General features: G+C 43.3%; 1 protein-coding gene across 4 annotated transcripts in view; it reads right to left on the bottom strand.

The window, feature by feature from the left end:
- The window catches only part of Nek10 (NIMA related kinase 10), a 186749-nt gene that overhangs the window by 44582 nt on the left and 121458 nt on the right, over positions 1-20709 (bottom strand). For all 4 annotated transcript variants that reach the window (XM_040747626.1, XM_040747628.1, XM_040747627.1 and 1 more), the window contains 4 exons: positions 19820-19890; positions 14038-14251; positions 4332-4518; positions 4167-4253 (listed from right to left, as the gene is read on the bottom strand). In XM_040747626.1, coding sequence (XP_040603560.1) covers positions 4167-4253; positions 4332-4518; positions 14038-14251; positions 19820-19890 — 559 coding nt within the window. The remainder of the gene's footprint in view (positions 1-4166; positions 4254-4331; positions 4519-14037; positions 14252-19819; positions 19891-20709) is intronic.

The following is a 20709-nucleotide window of genomic DNA, read 5'->3' as shown; positions in this document are numbered from 1 at the left end:
GAGAGTTTTCAATAGAGGAGTCTAAAATGGCTGAGAGGCACTTGAGAAAGTGCTCAACATCCTTAGCCGTCCGGGAAATGAAAATCAAAACAACTCTGAGATACCATCTCACTCCTGTCAGAATGGCTAAAATCAAAAACACCAATGACAATTTATGCTGGAGAGGATGTGGTGAAAGGGGAACACTCCTCCATTGCTGGTGGGAGTGCCAACTGGTTCAGCCACTTTGGAAATCAGTATGGAGATTCCTCAGAAAAATGGGAATAAACCTACCACAAGACCCAGCAACTCCACTCTTAGGCATATATCCAAAAGATGCCCATTCATACAACAAAGATGTCTTTTCCACTATGTTCATAGCAGCTTTATTTGTAATAGCCAGAACTTGGAAGCAACCTAGATGTCCCTCACCTGAAGAGTGGATAGAGAAAATGTGGTACATCTACACAATGGAGTACTATTCAGCAGAAAAAATTAATGGAATCATGAGATTCGCAGGCAAATGGATGACACTAGAAGAAACCATCCTGAGTGAGGTAACCCAGTCACAAAAAGAGAAACATGGCATGTACTCTCTCATATATGGATTTTAGACATAGATCTGGGGAGTGCCAGCCTACAATCCTATGGCCAGAGAGTCTGGGAAACAGAAACTTCATTTAGTGGCTGATCGAAGAAGAGACAGACTCCCTTGGTTAAATACTGAGCTGAACTCAAGAAAGCCAGTAACAGAGAGGGAGGACTGGTGATCAAAGGGATTAAGACTGGGCTGGTTTAACCCCCAGAAACAGCTGACCAGACAAAGGTTAACTCTTGAATCCCAGGCATCAGCCTGGGAATCCAGCATGGGACTGATCAACACCCCCTGAATTTTGGTGTCAGTGAGGAGGCCTAGGGAATCTATTGAGCCTTGGGCAGCAGATCAGTACCCATCCCAAGTATACACACGGACTTTGGACTCTCATAGAACAATGTGAGGTGCACTCTCACCCTGAACTCTTGGGGAAGGGTCTAGGCCCTGCCCTATATGAAATGACAGACTATGGACACCCCCATGGAGGGCCTCACCTTTCCTGGCGGAATGAGGGGATAACGGGGGGGAGGGTTGGGGGGAGGGCACGGGAGGAGGGGAGGGAATGGGAGAGGGACCTGGAATTGACTTGTGAAGCAACCTCGTTTCTTATCTAAATTTAAACTGGAAAATAAAAAAAAAAGGAAAAAAATTACTGTGCACTTGATCCATTTGTATAAGGCTATTTTTCTCCCAAAGGAAAGTTGATAAACAGAAATTGTTACTAAACACAGCAGTATGTCTGTGTCATCTTCACACTTAAGCTTTGTGCAGACATCTCCAAGTCGAGGTCCTGTCTCTCTCTCTCTGCCTCCCCACTGCCCGTCTCCAGCATCGTGACAAGGGATAAACACCACCAGACTCATCAGCAGCAAACACAGTGCTTCTAGAATTTGCTACACATTTACATGCAATTTTCCTGCATGGTGTCCCTCATTCTCCAACCACTAATCAAGGCACTTTGTCTCCCAGGCAGGAACTCTTGAGAAATATAGGACAAAGAACTGGATGTGGTGATTTTTTTCCTGAAAATCTAGTCACTGTTTTGATGGAGTCATTAAATACAGAAAAGACAAGGATTGTGGCTAAACCCTTGGCACTCAACATGGATCTTTAGAAGAGTTATTTTCTATCTTCTCTCCTGGGGTTTTCATAGCACAATCATTGAGCAGACAGAATTATTTATACTTCATTTATTTAAGTATCTCTAGTTGGAAAATTTAAATCCAGTTAGCATACTCCCCTGTGAGATTTATCTTTTTCTCCATTTCTATTTTAACATTTCTTTCAGTTTCAGTCTGCCAAGTTTATTTGATCCTATTTTTCCTTACAATCTTTAAATTATATCTAAATATATGATTTTCTTTCTTATTCCTCAGTACATTTTTAAAATCTTTGTTATTATTTCAACTTAAGACCAATATTGGATAAATCCAGCCACAATGAATCTCTTAGAAGAGAAAGTGGATGGTACCCGTGAACGGAATTGGTACAGGAGACAGCTTCCTGAACATAACAGCAGTAGCACAGACAGTGAGATCAACAATTAATAAATGGGACCTACTGAAACTGAGAAGCTTCTGTAAGGCAAAGGACACAGTCAGCAAGACAAAAAGGCAGCCCACAGAATGGGAAAAAATATTCACTAATCCCACATCTGACAGAGGGTTGATCTCCAAAATTTACAAAGAACTCAAGAAGCAAGTCTCCAAAACACCAAAGGATCCAATTAAAAAATGGGCTGCAGAACTAAATAGAGAATTTTCAATAGAGGAGTCTAAAATGGCTGAGAGGCTCTTGAGAAAGTGTTCAACATCCTTAGCCATCCGGGAAATGAAAATCAAAACAACGCTGAGATACCATCTCACTCCTGTCAGAATGGCTAAAATCAAAAACACCAATGACAATTTATGCTGGAGAGGATGTGGTAAAAAGGGGAACACTCCTCCATTGAAGGTGGGAGTGCCAACTTGTTCAGCCACTTTAGAAATCAGTATGGAGATTCCTCAGAAAAATGGGAATAAACCTACCACAAGACCCAGCAACTCCACTCTTAGGCATATATCCAAAAGATGCCCATTCATACAACAAAGATGTCTTTTCCACTATGTTCATAGCAGCTTTATTTGTAATAGCCAGAACTTGGAAGCAACCTAGATGTCCCTCAACCGAAGAGTGGATAGAGAAAATGTGGTATATTTACACAATAGTGGAGTACTATTCAGCAGAAAAACACAATGGAATCTTGAGATTCGCAGGCAAATGGATGGCACTAGAAGAAACCATCCTGAGTGAGGTAACGCAGTCACTAAAAGAGAAACATGGCATGTACTCTCTCATATATGGATTTTAGACATAGATCTGGGGAGTGCCAGCCTACAATACCATGGCCAGAGAGTCTGGGAAACAGAACCTTCATTCAGTGGCTGATGGAAGAAGAGGCAGACTCCCATGGCTAAGCTCTGAGCTGAACTCAAGAAAGCCAGTAACAGAGAGGGAGGACTGATGACCAAAGGGGTTAAAACTGGGCTGGGTTAACCCCCCCAAAACAGCTGACCTGACAAGGGTTAGCTCTTGAATCCCAGGCTCATGCCTGGGAATCTAGCATGGGACTGATCAAGACCCCCTGAATGTGGGTGTCAGTGAGGAGGCCTAGGAAATCCATTGAGCCTTGGGCAGTAGATCAGTATTCATCCCGAGTATACACATGGACTTTGGACTCCCATCCAACAATGTGAGATGCACTCTCACCCTGAACTCTTGGGGGAGGGTCTGGGCCCTGCTGTGGATGAAATGACAGACTGTGGACACCCCCATGGAGGGCCTCACCCTCCCTGGGGAAATGAGGGAATATTGGGGGGGTTGGGGGAGGGCACGGGAGGAGGGGAGGGAAACGGAGAGGGATCTGGAACTGACTTGTGAAGCAACCTTGTTTCTAATCTAAATTTAAACTTAAAAATAAATGATAAAAAAGACTAATATTGGGCTGGATTTACACATCATATTTTTCACAGTCTTAAATGTTTAAGATTTTACTTAGATGTGACAAATATATAATTGTGACGCTCGGTTTCATTCATTAACTTGGTGCAGTCTAAAGTCACCCAGGGAAGGAATTCACAGTGGGGACTGCCTTAGATCAGGTTGGCCTGTGAGTTTTCTTGTGAGGGTTTTCTTGGCTGAGTTAACTGGGATGGGAAGGGCTGCCTGCTGTGGGTGGCACCATTCCCTGGATTTGGTCCTGGATAAATGAGTATACACATATATGTATATACCATGGGCTAAACACAAGAAGCATGTATGCATTCAATTCGCTCTGCTCTCATCTGTGACTATTTTAAGTTCCTGCCTCGCTCCCTGCTGCCATGGGTGATCCCCTGGAACTATGAGCGGAAAAGAACCCTTCCTCCCCTAGGTGGCTTTTGTTGATGTTTTATCACAGCGACATAAAGTGAGAAAACACCCCTTGCCTGGTGTCTGGCCTCTGACTACCCCTACGAGGGCTGCACCTGCAGCAGGCTCGGGCTCCATCTCCCCTCCCACTCCCATGCCCCCACAGCAGCCCCATAACAACAAACTTGTACAGGGAGCTTACTGAATGTAGACTCCTTCAGAGGGCTTGAACTGGAGCTGCTACAGTTGTCCAAGATGTCCAGCTCATCGTCCAGTTCAGAATACAGATCTGCACACAGGAAAGGAGGGTGAGCCTGAACGCGGAAGGTCCCCAGTGCATTCCTGCCCTCACCTCTCAGAAACTCACCTTTCTCCACACTCTCCAGGTGGAAGTTATCCTCCGACAGCACCTCCTCGCAGGTCCTGTCCTCCTCCTTCCCACACTGCATCGCGTGGAAGCCCTCACCAGGTAGTTCTGCGCTCTCTGAAAGCTCACTTTTCAGGCTGGCTGCCCCACTGCTGCCGCTGCTCAAGCTTGCCTTCTCAAAGGTTTCCTGGAAGGAAAACCCTGAGTGTTCATCCTCTCTTTCCTCTGCAGGACCCGGCACTTGTTACAACACACTTGGAAGTGTCTAAGATGATTGCAAATACTTAATGCAGAAGTGACACCCGTAATTCCGCCTATGAACCCACCACTGGGCCCATTTAATCCATAAACCCCAAGAAGTAAATCTAGAATCAACGCTCTGACAAAAGAGATCAGTGGCAAAGTTGCCCCCACCAAAGGCCTATGAGAACTGGTGACCTAACTGTTGTAATCTAAGAATAGCAGCTCAAGAAAGACACCGTGCAACAGACTTCAAGCAGAGGAGTTATTTTTTTATTAGGGGAAAAGGATTGTAAAAAGGGAAAAGGGGGAGGAGATAATCCTCCAGAGACAGGAGCAGCAGAAGAGGGGGAGAGAGAGGAGAGGAGAGGAGAGGAGAGGAGAGGAGAGGAGAGGAGAGGAGAGGAGAGGAGAGGAGAGGAGAGGAGAGGAGAGGAGAGGAGAGGAGAGGGAGATAGAAGGTAGTCAGGTAGTCCTTTTAAAAGGGAACATAGTGAACATGCACAGGTGGTGCTCTTAGTGGCTGTTGAGGGCATATCCTGCCAGAACCCCAAGGACAGGCCAGTACAGATACCTAAATACTAACACAACTACCTGTAAGGAATAGAGCCCAGATGCCAATTTACCATAAATTTCTCTCCTTTGAGTCTCTTCCCAAGTGTTTGCAGTGGTAACTACTCAGCCCTGTATCCGTGGAGAAAGAATGTCTGGAAGGAACATGACTATCTGAAAAAGCCAGGCCATGAGGAATGAGCAATGACACACACTACGAGGTGAGGGACAGCAGGGAGGACTCTGTCACTCAAGGCTCCAGTCTCTTTGACTTCCCGCCTGCAGAGCTGGACACACACTCCTCCAGGGCCTCCAGAGAGAATGTAAGTGTGTCGGCTATAAGACCTCACCTGAGTCACTCATCAGGCCCAGGTCTCAATAATCTCAGGCTCAATAAAAATACAAATGTTTGATGACATAGAAGGCCAGCAACTTGGGGTTGTCAAGGAGAACAGCACTGAAAAAGGAGCTACCTAAAGTAATTCACAGTACCAAAGGCATTCACCTGTGGGACCATTAACAGCAAGTGCAGAGGCTGCAAGGCTGCAGATCACCAGCAGAGCTAAGGCACGGATCAGGAGCACAAGAGGGGCAGGCGCCAACTCAGCAAGGCCTTTACCTGCTGAGCCCTCTCACCGACGTTGAAATTTCTAGTTTTGATTTATTAAACATACCTGTTCTTAACACAGATGACACCATTGCTGCAGGCTTTGCAGAAACTCACATCTAATTGCACTGATGCAATAAGAAAATGTCTCAATGTATCTTATGGTGTTGTGGACTGAACCCAATGCCTGCATGACGTTAGGTCTACATCCACAGATCTCTTTTCAATATTGACACATATAGGGTAGAGTCCTTAGAAGGATTTGAAATGCCAAGTGTGGCCAACACAGAAAATGCTGAGTAAAATGTTGGGTTCTAAAAGATGCTCATAGGTTTGGAACCAGGACTAGATCTGGCAGAGCAGAGATGTTAGAAATACCTTAAACATGAAGTTTCTGTGAAGAAGATTGTGCTCTGCAGAGGCTAGCCAAACCTGTCTAAGTTAGAAGAGCAGTCAGGACACTAGATGAAGGAATCAACCCAGGATCATCAAAGCAGACTGGACAACTAGATGACTAGTTACAGAAAATCAAATTAGGAGTGAGTTTCTTCAGCAAAATGAAAACTGGGGAGCCTGAAAAGATCCCTGGGGAAAAGGCAGCAGACAAACTGGAAGGAGAGAACCAACTCTCACAAGCTGTCCTCTGACCTCCATGCATATGACATGCATGTGCACACATGCATAGAACAAAAAAGAAGGCATTTTTTTCTTTGAACGACCGAAGAGTAGAGTGAGGCTGTGAGCTCTGAGTCACGTGACTCTAGACTTCAGGAGGACTGGCTAGTCCAGGACCAGCTGGGCTATAAATTTGTTACTTCGAATAGTTTCTAGAATTGCATCTGCAAACCCTGATGAAAGAGAATTCCCAATGTGAGAGAGGCGCTCTTTCAGAACCTACATATGCTGGGAGATAGAGTAAGAAGGCAAACTTAGTTTCATTTAAAAATGTGTTGCTATAGCAATCTGCAGTTTCATGCACTTCCTCTCTGTATCTATTCTCTGTCCCTCACTACAGAATATAGAGCCCTTGTCGTGTAAAGTATTATGTCAAGAGAATAGAATGTTCTTCAGAAAGATAATAAATGCTCCCTAAGTTTTGATGAATATATGAAACTAAAGATGAATTAAAAATATTGCAACGGTAATCTTAATGTTATAACAAAGTATAAAAATAAAATTTGTTCTATGATCTTTTCAAGACACAAACCCAATTTAAAGCAGTCAGATTGGACAACAGAGGAGAAGCTGTTACCTGTGAGAGTCAATATTTTAAAAATAAGAAAAGAAAAGACAGAACATCAATTAAAAAATAAAGCAAAGAGCTACAGAAAACTGAAAAAAGTTTAACCAGGATCTCCACAATAAGCTAGCAGATGTCCCCATCAGCACACAGCTGCTGACATTGAGCTGGGTCCAGCCATAAAGTCTTTGAGACACTGGAGAAAGAAACTGACAAAGAAACTAAAAAATGGGAAAACATTTCATGCTCACAGATTAGCAGAATTAACATTGTAGAGAAAGGAACATTAATGAAAAATAGTGTATGAATCTAACTCAATCTCCATCAAAATTCCAATGGCATTCTTCACTGGACTAGAAAAAAATACAAGAATCCATTTGGAAACTGAAGAACCATGAAAGGACAAAACAATTACAAGCAGAACGAAAATAGTACTGGAGGTATTATACTGCCTGGCTTCAAATTGTATGACATAACCACAATGACGAAAACAGCATGCATGGTACAGGTATAATAATAGACAAATAGACTGATGGACTAGATCAAAGGAGCCAGGAATAGAGACTGCTCCAGCCATTGAGTCTTCAATAAAATTGTCAAAAACATAAACTGGGAAAAAGAAACACAGACTTGAAAAATGGAGCTAGGAAGTAGACATCAACATGCAGAAGAATGAAGCTAGATTCAAGCCTCTCAATCTACATAAAAATCAATTCAAAATGGATTGAAGATGTTAATCTGAAACCTGAAACATCAACACTGCTAAGGGAAACATAGAGAAAACACTTCATTGTGTGAGCAAAGGCAAAGATTTTTGTGAAAAGGACTCTAACAGTACAGGGAGCAACCTCAAGAACTGGCCGGTGGGATTACATGAAATTAAAATGTTTCCTCACAGCAAGAGAGACTATGTACAGAATGAAGAGACGGGCTACAAAACAGTCAAAATGTGTATCAGATACACCTCACATGGGGGATAATACCTACAATATATAAAAATCTTCAAAATGTAAACACAAGATAACTAATCTTCCAACAAATAAATGGGGAAATTAACCCAACAGCTCCCAAAGGAAAAATATAAAATGTCCAGTGAACAGCCAGGCGTTGGTGGCACACATCTTTAATCCCAGCACTTGGGAGGCAGAGGCAGGCATATTTCTGTGAGTTCAAGGCCAGCCTGGTCTACAGAGCGAGTTCCAGGACAGCCTCCAAAACAATACAGAGAAACCCTGTCTCAAAAAAACAAAAAACAAAAAATAAAGAAGAAGTTCCAGTCAACACTGAAGTGATCTGTGCCCTTGGCTGTTAGACAATGCAAACTAAGACTGCTGCAGCAGTCATGTCAGCCAGAATGGCTTTTGTGAGGAAAACGAATGATAAACTCTGGGAAAGGTGTGGAGAAAGAGGAGCCTTTACCTTTGCTGGTGGTGATGCTTTCTTTTATTTCTTGCCACTATAAAGGTTCCAGTATAAACACCAGTATAAAGGTTCCTCAGAAACCAAAAGTAGAACTTCCATATGGTCCAGGTACCTGTGCTGGACCCAGAGGCCCCTAAGTCCTCCCACAGAGTTACCTGCATATTGCTGCCCTATTCACAACGTCAAGGAAATGGAGCCAGGGAAGACATCTGCTAACTGATGAAAGAAAGGGTAATGAAAACTTAGTACCCACCGATGGACTCATTCGCCATAAAGAAAAGTGAAATCGGGACATCTGGACAAAAGCCGCAGGAACTGGAAATTGTCTTAAGAAAAAATTCCCAGACCTCCCAGAAAGGTCAATGCCACATGTTTCTCTCCTATGTGGATCCCAGACTTGGTATTTTCTGTTTGTGTTTTTGTCTGGGGGTATACAGGTAATGTAACCTGAGAGATGGCAATGAGAGGGAGAAAGGGGGTCTTAAAGAAGGATTGAAGAGAAAAACTAGAGAGCAACAGAGTAAATATGAATATATGTGATGAGGAACAGGAAGGGGGAGCCAGCATGAGGAGGACAGTGGGCAAGGCCAGTGTGAGAGGAGGCGGCTGAACAAAAATAAAACATGGAGTGAAGAGCCCATGGTGAGCCCACCGCTCTGTAAACTAACCTAAAAGAAAGCAGAAACATAAAAAGCTGACACTGAAACCCAATAGACCCACACCACCCAAACCAACGCTGACAGAGAGTGGCACAGCTGGAGGACTTACACAGCCCAAGTTCAACACTAGCACAAGTGCACACTCAGAGACAGAGCTCAGCCAGGAAAGAGAGCACACAGGCTGCACGGAGAGTGACATCAGTATACCATGTCTGGAAACTTCTGAGAGTAGAGACAAAACAACAACCACGTGGAAAAATGCATTTTCTCACCTTAAACATTCCTCACTGCTTATCTTTCAAAGACAGACAGATATGCATAACTCGTTTTCAAAAAAAAGTGTCAGCTTTATAATATTCAAGACCGAATGATAATTGGTCAATGGACAAGTGAACAGATCAATGAAGCCAAACAGAGCTCAGAAATAGAGCTATTCACTTTTGTCAAATGATTTCACACAGATAGTTAAAATTTTTTAAAATGATGTGGAAAAGCTGCATATTCACATGGAAAATTATTTCTTTCTTATTCTGTACACAAAGTAAAATTAAAATGAATCACTGATCTAAATATAATTGTTCAGCGCTCCAGAACCCCTACAGTCAAAGCTGAGCTTGATGTCCAGGTTGAGTGCATACCTGCAAACCCAGCGCTAATGCCTGCCCCACATTTGGTGAGGAAGAACTAAACAAAGTCTTCTTTACAATGTCTACATTGATTTTTCTCTTTCAGATCTAAAATAATACCCATCATGACCCAATGCAATACCACAATGCATTATGACCAGTGCCAGAACCCCAAACAAGATGTGACTGTCACAGTCTCGGATGTGACCCATACACCTCTCATTGCTAGACATTTGAGTAAAGTCTGTATCTTGTTCTCATCTAATTCATTCTCATTCTTAAAAGCTCTCTGTATCAGTTATTACTTGGAACTCAGAAGTTAACGGGAATGCCTTGTTCACTTTCACAGTAGCTAACTGTAGTACCCTGCAGGAACATAGTTCATAAATGAAGCTTCCGTGGCTCTTTTGAAATATATATTTGTACTCATCTTTAGTAGTCTATAATGAAAACTTCCATAATTGAAAATAAGCTGAAGTATGGGAATAAATAGCATGGGGCCCCTGAGATGGAAGTCTGTAGTGTTTCCCGTTCGTTTTCACCTAACTCACTAATCGGCAGGGTTCCACCAATTCACCACAGACCTCCTTCCCGGTGTGCGGATCGGCAGTGGTCCACTGACTTCTCTTCCCTGGGGCACTGATATTAGCTGCTCTGAGACAGCCTTCCTCGTACTTGGAACAATTGTAACAATGCTTAAGGAAAGCAGAGACGATGTAAAACGTAGGTGGAAATAACAGTGGAAAAGACAATGGGACACAAGCGACTGGAAAGGACAGAGGAGGCTACTGAAGGAGCAGAAGGGGTAATGGGACAGAGAGAAGACAGGGAAGAGAAAAACAAGAAATATAGAGAAGACAGAGAAGAGAAAAACAAGAAGGATAGAGTAGGGGTAATGGGACAGAGAAGACAGAGAAGAGAAAAACAAAAAGGATAGGGTGCCATAATGAGACTCAATTCTGCATATGCTAATTGAAAATTTTTAATTAAAATAGAGTAAGAACAACAACAAATAAAGAAGTCAATGAGAAGATAAAGATAATTATGATAAAAATTGATGCCCAGTGAGAGTAATACAGAGAAACTGCTTATTTTCTTTTGATAAGATGCACTCCATAATAAGAACTTGTTGGTTCTTCGATAAAGCTATGTTTTCCTCTTAATATTTGATTTTGGAAGGGAAAGATTATTATATGTTTACCATAGTACAAGGAGGGAAGTTTTGTGTTTTTAAAGCAGTCGCAGAAGCTTGGTTTGAAGTCAACTATCCCTTGATGTTCCATAAAGATTGAACACTTCATGAAGCACCTTGTGATAGATGAGGGACCCAGTGATGTGTTTCTCCACATGACTGGCAGGCATTGATTTACTGCAGAACTCCCGCTTGGGCAAGCCAACAGCAGAATAAAACCATCTACCTAACACAGGCACTACACATTTGATAGAACTGACACCATCTTTAATTGTATGCCACAGCCGGGCATTGGTGGTGCATGCTTTTAATCCCAGCACTTGGGAGGCAGAGGCAGGCAGATCTCTGTGAGTTCGAGGCCAGTCTGGTCTATAGAGCGACCTTCAGGACAGCCTCCAAAACAATACAGAGAAACCCTGTCTCGAAAAAGCAAAAAAAAGAAAAAATTGTATGCCACACAGTCAGGACATGAGCCATGAAAATTACAAACAAGACAAACTTGTTTTCCTTTCTTTTTAAATGGTTGCTGTGTGTTTGGTATGTGTGGGTGTGTACATGTGTGTTCATGAGTTGGAAGCTAGAGAACAACCTCAGGACATTCCTTCCTTGTATTAATTTATTGTGTGTGTATACCCACATACGTGTGTACCCACGTGTGCATGCAGGTGGAGGTCAGAGGAAAACTTCTCTTCTATCGTTTGTGTCCCTAGGATCCCCAGTCATCGTGATGTTGTGAAACTCCCGTTCCTATGAAACGCAGTGGCCCCATCTTCTTTTTTGAGGCAGGGTCTCTTATATAACAGGAGTTGAGAAAGCAGATTAGGCTGGCAGGACAGGGAGCACCAGTGATTTGCTTTCTACACCTTACCAGTGTGGAGATTACAATCATTCTCAGTGTATCTGCACAGTTTACGTTGCTGTTGTTATTATGCGTTTGTCTGTGCATGATACATGTGTAGGCCTCAGAAGGATGCCATAGTATGCAAATGAAGATCAGAGAACAGCTTTGTGGATCCAGTTCTCTACATCTGACTTGACATGGGTACTATGGAGCATGCTCAAGCAGACAAACTAGGGAAGCAAGTGTCTCACCCAGCCATGAAACAGCCCCTGACCAGCAGGTTTTATCTTTATTTTTTATGTGCGTACTTGCTATGGTTTGATTTTCTCCGAACTGAAACATCCGCCCAGAAACGAGAGTGGAGACTCACAACACACAAATAGCAAGAAGTTCCTGAAGTCAACAAGATTCCCAGCTCCTTCCCCAAGATGGCAGAAGCTGTAAGATGGCTGCTGGGAAGAGGAAATTCTCCCACCAGTCGAGTTACCTGCAAGTCACACAAAGAACTGCAATGGTGCAGCTGTCATGAGCTGTCACCCATGCCGGGTGGGCCCTTTGGTGGCACACTGCATTTGAACTGTGTCTGCATTTCTACCCCCATCCAGATTCCTGGAAGCAACCCCAATAAAAGCACTAGTTCACCAAGTCAGACTCTGGGGGCATCATTTCTTTGTTGTGTTGTCGGTTGGTATCTGCAGTGCAAAGACACTTTTTACTCTCCCTAGGAGAAGCTCAGCAGTACCAGGATGCAACTCAGACCCTCAAGCTTATAAGATAAGTATTTTATTGACATCTTTCCAGCCCTGTTTTCCTTGTTAAAGAAAATGTTTGAACATTCTATTTATTTATTTAGTTAGTTGTTTATTTATTTATTATTTTTATGTGTATGGAGGTTTCGCCTGCCTATATGTTTATGTGCTTACAGACAGTACCCACAGAGACCAGATTGGATCCCCTGGTGTTGTAATTACAGATGATTGTGAGCCACTAGGTGGGTGCTGGGAATCGAACCTTGGTCCTCTGAAAGGGCAGCCAGGTTGTCTTGACCACTGAGCCATTGCCCCCAGCTCCCTGTCTCCTTTATTAGCCATAAATCCTGGGTATTTTGTCTTTCCAACAGAAAATGTGCTACTGCAATGCTTATGTGAAAAGTACTACCTAACTGCAGGTCAGAGAACTCTTACAACACAGACCTACAGCCCCTCAAGATGTAAATTCTTCAGAAAAAAAAAATCATGCTTGCAGTTAAACAAAAGAATTACTATCATGCTCATACTTAAGTAAAACCAATCTTTCAAACACTTGTACTCTGACTTCTGAAGTAATGCTGTAGATCTGAACACATTAAACTTTAACTCTAATATTCCCTGGAGCTGATAAATAATACTTCCTCAAAACCCATTTCTTTGGCTGCAGTGATTGCCCTGCATTTCTGGCCATGCTCTGAGAGCCTGATTCTCCAGCTGAACTCTCAATCTCAGAGTGAGTAAGGATACACTGATGGGTCAAATCATGTGGTATCGGGGATTGCTAGAGAGATCTGAAAAAGCCAGGCGTGGGAAGCAGACAGGACAGAATGATAGACATTAACCGGTTGAGAGCTTTGTGGTGCAGGACTAATCCCATGCTCCAAGCTCTTACTAAGCTAGAAAGAAACAGCTAAATCTCTTGCATCTTAATCTACTAAAACATATAAAGTGCTTGTAAGGGTGTGACCTTCAACAAGGTCAGGACACAGTAGCAAGCAGAGAGCTTACCCAGATCAGTAAGAAAAATGGAAAGGCAAATGTTATTTTCTTCTCTGACTGAATGTACATGTTTAGCCAAAAGTGCAACAAGATAGCTGGGCGGTGGTGGCGCACGCCTTTAATCCCAGCACTCGGGAGGCAGAGGCAGGCGGATCTCTGTGAGCTCGAGGCTGGGCTGGACTGATAGCCTCCAAAACAATACAGAGAAACCCTGTCTCGTAAAAACCAAAAAAAAAAAAAGTGCAACAAGATGAGTAAGGAAAAAAATATTTAAAAGCACTAGGAGCTACATATAGAGACCGTTAGCTTCATATGAGAACTTTCTAAGAGAGCTTCCTGATGCTCCGGTTTCATAGTAGACAATACATCATGTTCTGTAGAAGATCAGCAATTCTGAATTATTTAAATTCATTTGCAGAATATAAAAAATGAACACAAATGTGTAACTATATGATGATGAAATAGTTTGTGTTTTGACTATTTCCCTTACTGTAGGCAATTTTTCCTTAAGATGAACATGAAGGTCTTCAGACAGAATATTAGAAGGCCTCCTGTAAGGACCAAGAGGTTTCTACTTACCTGGGACAGCAGAGCCAGCTCATGGTGGCATGTGACAGCATTCCTGTTGGCTTCCATAAAATATCTCTGTGTGCGCCTCCTCTCCCTTTCCAGTTTCTTCTCCAAAGCCAGCTGGGATGTGGAGAGGTTGTCTAAATACTTCATCATAACATCTGAGATCATGGAACTAACTTCTACAATATCCGGACGGGCTTCTGCATCAGGAGTGAGGCACCTGAGAGCAGACAAGGTAAGTGTAACAAAGGTCATAGTTGGGATGGCATGGGGGAGGGGAAGGTCAAGTTCAGCCCAACTGAAGGTCCATCATAGTGTCTGCACCCAGAAGCAGGGACAGGACAAGCATCAGACACAGCTGTGAATCCAGGACTTCAAAAGGCATCTGGAACCTGGGGGAGGGGCAGCTCATAGCCCAGGGCTGTAGGATGCCATGAGTCTCCCAGGTCTCCAGGTGGGCAAAGGAAGAGGTCTTCTGCCTGCCTGTGTGACTGCTTGCTGCAATTCCAGCCCACTCACTAGTCAGGCAGACAAGCAGGGCCTCTCTGAAGCAAGTAAAGGAAGGACAGTATCTGGGAGGCCACAACTTTTGACCATATTCTGTCAGTACTAACATATGATTAGTCTGGGTCTTGCATAACACAGACAAATATAAAATACAGGGCAGTGACTTAGGGGTGTGAGATTTTTTACAGTGTCAAAAGTAAAATCTCACCATTCAAGAGCCTGAGTCAGGAAGACCATGAGTTTGAGGCCAACCTGGGTAAATGGATATTAAAAGAAAATGGTAATTTTTAAGATTATAGCTTATTTGGGCATACAAAAGAACTGCTCACAAACAGAGAGTCTGAGCTAAGATGAAAGGCTGGTGTGTAGAAGCTGACAAAGCTGGGAGGATTTTGGTATTTTCTTGCAATTGGCTATCAGCACTTTCACTCCTTTTAAGGCCAACAGAGTTGTTGACACTCATTTTCACTAATTATTTTCATTTCACTGGGTCTTGTTGACATGGCTCTTACACTAATATTCTGTGTTTTGCTTCTGATTAGCAGAATTTCAGGGACATGGGGGGGGTATTTTCAGTTGGGATACACTGTTATAGACAGTCTTCATTGGAGTATGTCTAAACTGCCCTCTCAAATGTTCTTAAGAACTTTTGCTTAAGTAACGTGACATGTTGAGTGCTCATGTTTCTGTGATTTTAGAAGCAGGGAATAGCATCAGGCACGCTGAAGGGAGTACTGTTCACATTTCATCTAGACACAGTCAGAAGGCCATTTACACAGCAGGGAGTCAACACCAAAATGGCTGCACTGTTTGCATTTCAGTTTATAAACTATCACATGATGGGATCTTGACACTCTAATTCATCACTACGTGGAAAACATCTTGAGGGGGAAAAGGGCATGTCCCCTTCACAATGATCTTAGAATTTAAGATGGAATCTCACTCCCGAGAGGTATTCGGTAAACAAGCAAGTGAATCAATGAATGAGTGTACTTGGCCTAACACCTAAAGAGTTTACCTATCCTTAGCCAAGATGTCTGGACACAAGCTTGTGTCCCACAACACACCAGCCGAGGTTCCCATTTAGCTCCATTGCTTGCATGGGTATTTCAGACACATTCTTCATAGACACATGTACGATTCCCTAATCAAATATGCATAAAATCATGTTCTGGGGAGGGGGAATCTGGAATAGTCCTTTCATTCACCAACTTTGTGCTCCCGTCAGAGATGAGATGGAACAAAACTTCGAGGAATAGTGTTCAGTTATCTTCAGTTCAGGTTTTAAGGAGTAGAGTTGGAGGTGGGTGAGCATGTGACGATTCCCTTGTCCTTACGACCAGCTTAGCTCCCTAAGCGTCATGTCTGCTTGGAAACAAAGCAGCAGGCAGATCCTGCAGCCAGGCAGAGCGAAACTCACACACTTGGAATAGTCAGTACACACAAGGAGACAGTGCCCCTTGGAAAAGAGAAGGGAAAGAAGGACAGGACAGGAAGCCGCCAGCACTGCGGCCTCCCCAGTTCCACACACACCGACGGTAAAAATAGCAAGGCTGGTGGTTCCAGGCAGAGCAACAAGATGGAGTCTGTTGTTGCTCCAGACTCTTCCTGGTTGCTAAGTTATTATTTAAAAGATTGCTTAGGAGAGGGGCGTTTTGATAACAAAATGTGTGAATACACCATGTAAACTGGAAGAGGGAAAGACTCTGCACGTTAGAAATGCAAATACTGTGGGCTGTGCCTGGCAGGATGTGCAAAAGTGAAGCCGAGGTGCTAGGAAACTGAAGAAACAGGTTTGTGTGACTGGAAACAACACGGAGTTTACGAATGGACAGAGAGTGTTGCTCTAGGAAACTCAAGAAACAGGTTTGTGTGACTGGAAACAACATGGAGTTTACGAATGGACAGAGAGTGTTGCTCTAGGAAACTCAAGAAGAAACAGGTTTGTGTGACTGGAAACAACACGGAGTTTACGAATGAACAGAGAGTGTTGCTACGGCTAGGCAATGCCAGAAGCCAGGAGGCTGAGGCAGGAGGAAAAGGAACCCCCGTCAGCCTAGAGAGCAGGACCCTGTCTCAAAAAAATTAAAAAAGAATCACTAACTCATTATTAAGCACAGTGGTTGTTTTGTGTGCCAAGGTTCTGTCTAGTTGCAAACAACTGGCTCTGAACATAATAATTTGCTGAGTCACTGATAGTTATTAAGCACTCTGTTTTTACATAACCTTCCACCAATATTTTTTAAAAAATGAGACTAAGAAAATGGGAAATCTGAAATTGTTCTCTAATTCTACTGCAACTTAGTTTTTCAACACTACAAATTCAAAGAAAATTAAATATACAATTGAATTTAACTCACAATAGTATTTTAAATTATAAACTCCTTCAAAAACATTTCATCTGGGGACTGTGGAAATGGTTCAGTGCTTAAAGCACCTGCCAACAAAACGGTTTGCGTCCCAAAAACCCATATAAAAGCCTCACAGGTGTGATAGCCAGCTCTCAGGAGTCAGAGAAAAGGGACTCTCCAGGACAAGTTGGCCAGATAGACAATCTAGTTGGTGAGCTTGAGTTCGATTGGGAGACTCAGCCTCACAGTAAAGAACGATCAAGAAAGATAGACAGCATCAACATAGGTCTCCAGACATGTGCGTACACATATGCATCCATATACATGTGAACATATATACAAACACATACATACATGCATGCATGCATACCACAACATCACATACATATTCATGTAAAACAGCAGCAACAGAGCATTTCATCTGAAGTCCCTCATAAGTTCCATTCATCCTTTGAAACGCTATGATGGCAATGAACTCAGCCTTACCATGAAGCCTGCTCCTGCAGTCACCTCTGAAGCCTCCTCCAGGCAGCCATTGCTAATCTTGGGGTGTACTTCTTGATGGTGTCCTGTCCTTATCTTGCTGCTGCCATCAACCTTTCCCCTGGTCTTGCTTCCATGTCTCAAAGTTGTAACTAAATCCATCCAACTCTTCATATCTCCAAAATCAGTCTACTTCCCCACCTCCCTGTCAATCATCACCCTGCATATAATGGAATAGCATTTCCCACCCTCATCTGTCCCCTTTCTCTGTTCCTCATGAGGTTTGCTAGAGGAGAAGCTGTCACTGTGTGCCACTCTGCTTGTCACATTTTGTGACATCTCCCTTGCACCAAATGATGGAACAGACATAGAAATCCCTTGACCAGCATCTTCTGTACATGGGTCTGCCTGAGCATGATGTTCTGTAGGAATAATTCTACAAAGGGGTGAGGCATTAACCAGCATAAAACAATGGGCTTGCACGAGTAACCAAAGAGCCAGGGGAAGGGCTACCATAGCATGCCTACTGAAATTCATTGGAGATGGTGATATATTTAGGATAGATATGGAGCCAGGGTTTCAAAGTCTTAGAAAAAGGCAGGAACTTGTCCACCTAGGAGGACTCTAGGACTTTTAGAATCCAAAATTGAGAGAGTTTGGTTCAGACTGATGGAGCAGAGAACTAATGTTGGTCCCATGCGAGTACCAAGACGGCCAACATTGACATCAGTTGGCAGCCATAACTTCCCTCAGCCAGTGTTGACTGAGGGTCTGGTCTCTGCCAGACATGCCTCTGCATAATAAGCAGGTAGGAACCAAGGTAACAAAGTGTCTGCGCTCAAGTTCACTTAGTGAAGAAGAGACAGTCAACGTATGTGTATGCTTATGTATGATATTTTAGGGGCATAAGTTAGTTTTTTGTTATTGCTGTCACCAAATACTAATACCCGACAAAACCAACTTATAGAATGAATGAAGGGATTATTGTAGCTCCTGCTTTCGGGAAAGATATTGTCCCCTGTGGCAGAAAAGCAAGCAGCAGGAGAGCAAGCTGACAAGAGTGGCTTCCAGTCCAGTTCCTAACAAGCATTTGTTTTCCTTCCTGCAACCTCGAAAGCTGGGCACTTTGTCACTTCCCTTCCCACTCTGGTGTTTGAAACTCTTACCATGGTGGCCCACTGAGCTCCACCTACAGCACCCAGCAGCTCCTTTAGCCCACGGCTCCAAGCTCTTCCATATCTGTTCCACAAACCAGTTTCAAAGATCTACAAATGATGCAGTCAGATTTCTTACAGCAACGGTACCGTTCTCAGTACTGACTTTGTTAGTTGTTTTCCTTGATGCAACAATCAAGTCACCTGACAAAAGCTACTCAAGGAAATAGGGCTCGTTTTGGCTCATCACTTAAGAGGAGATACAGCCCATCCTGATGGGAAAGCATGATGGCAGGAGAGGATCTATACACAGTGCTAAGGAGAAAAATGTTGGTACCCAGCTCACTCCCTCTCTTTTTCTTCCGTCTGGGACCCCGTCTCATACAGTGATACTACCCACATTCAGGGTGGGTCCTCCCTCGTCGACCTTTCTGGAAACTCTTCCTCACATATACCCAACAGTACATCCCTTAGGTGATCCCAAATGCATTCAGATCCACAACAAAGGCAAGCAGGCACAGAATCACACAGGCTGTGTTTTTAAAGCGGGCAGGAGGGCACAGAGGCAGTGGAGTGCTCAGAGTAGGTTTCTGTATCTGACATGTTTCTGTGTTGACCCACAGGAAGTAAGGGCAAGAACCACGCATGTGTCTGAAAGGAGGGGGTTTCAGGAGAAAGGACCAGTAGGGAGAAGGTCACACAAGGCATAAAAGGAGCCCGGAGGGTAGCAGACCCATCTGAGTGTGAGGTGATCAGGGACAGTCTCCATGGTCAGGTGGGACTTCACACATGCTGTGGGGTCACAGGGGCAACGACCTTTATTAAACTCCTGCTGTATTAATAGGGAAAGCCTCTTATTTTTTTTTAGAACTTAGTATAAAATACAGTATTACTCACTTTTAAAAGTACCTATAATTTGATCATTGAACACAGTCCTTTTGGCATCTATGTTACTCTTTTTTCCATATTTGTGCATATTTTATTTGTTTCAGAAAAATAGATTTTCATACTATTTGCCTTACTCAGTTTCACATTATACACATTTTTCATGTTGACAAAAGGTCTTATAGATAGGCCTTATTTATAGGCCAAATAGCTGTACATTTCTCTCAAGTTGCTCTTGAATGTCCCAGTGGTTTCCAAAGAGCCACTATTACTAACAATGCTTAGAAAACTTACTAGGGTTGGATTACCTGGGGGGCCTTTTATGAGCATTTACCCATAGGTAGTGAATATGAAGGCATAGGGATTTTATGGTGGCAGCTATATGTTGTAAATTGTGAGACTATTTACCTGCTAATGGTATCTGTCACTTTTTCAGAGTAGATGCCTTCTGGCACTGGCTCATACACTGCCTCCACTATCTGCAAGACAAACAGAAAACAGCAACAGCGTCAAAGAACCACGCTATCTGTGAGCAGTCATTCATAGCTACAATGCGGGCTGCTAATAAATGAATATAACTACACATACAAATTTTAATCAGGAATGAAACATCCCAACAAATGAAAATCAATGCCAATTAGACAGTTCTATTCTCCAGGCTGAGCTAAAGTTGACTCAGGCTCATGATAAGGTAACACATGGGATAATAAAAGATGGTGGCCTGTGGACCTAAGGTGGGACCTGGGGATGTAGCTCAATGGCAGAGCACTTTTCTAGCAAGAGTCAGGCCCTGGGTTCCACCACAGAGAAACAGTAATCAGAAATTCATTTCACAATTTTATATGATAAATGAAGACAAGGAAGAGGAGTATTCATGCAATGTGATAGATATTTAGATGAGAGAGAAGACAGACTGGGTTGTGTAGGAAACCAAACAAGGCATGCTTCTAACTGACAGTAGTGCTCGTCACAAGGGTAAAGAACAGGGCACTGATCTGCTGCCCAAGGCTCAATAGATTACCTAGGCCTCAGTACCCATCCCAAGTATACACACGGACTTTGGACTCCCATAGAACAATGTGAGGTGCATTCTTACCCTGAACTCTTGGGGAAGGGTCTAGGCCCTGCCCTATATGAAATGACAGACTATGCACACACCCATGGAGGGCCTCACCCTCCCTGGGGGAATGAGGGGATAACGGGGGGGGGGGGGGATGGGGGAGGGCACGGGAGGAGGGGAGGGAAAAGGAGAGGGACCTGGAACTGACTTGTGAAGCAACCTTGTTTCTTATCTAAAT

The sequence above is a fragment of the Mesocricetus auratus genome, unplaced genomic scaffold (assembly GCF_017639785.1).
Source record: "Mesocricetus auratus isolate SY011 unplaced genomic scaffold, BCM_Maur_2.0 Super-Scaffold_100006, whole genome shotgun sequence".
In the NCBI taxonomy this organism is placed as follows: domain Eukaryota; kingdom Metazoa; phylum Chordata; class Mammalia; order Rodentia; family Cricetidae; genus Mesocricetus; species Mesocricetus auratus.
The sequence above is the reverse complement of the archived record's forward strand: the minus strand, read 5'-3'. Positions and strand labels throughout refer to the sequence as shown.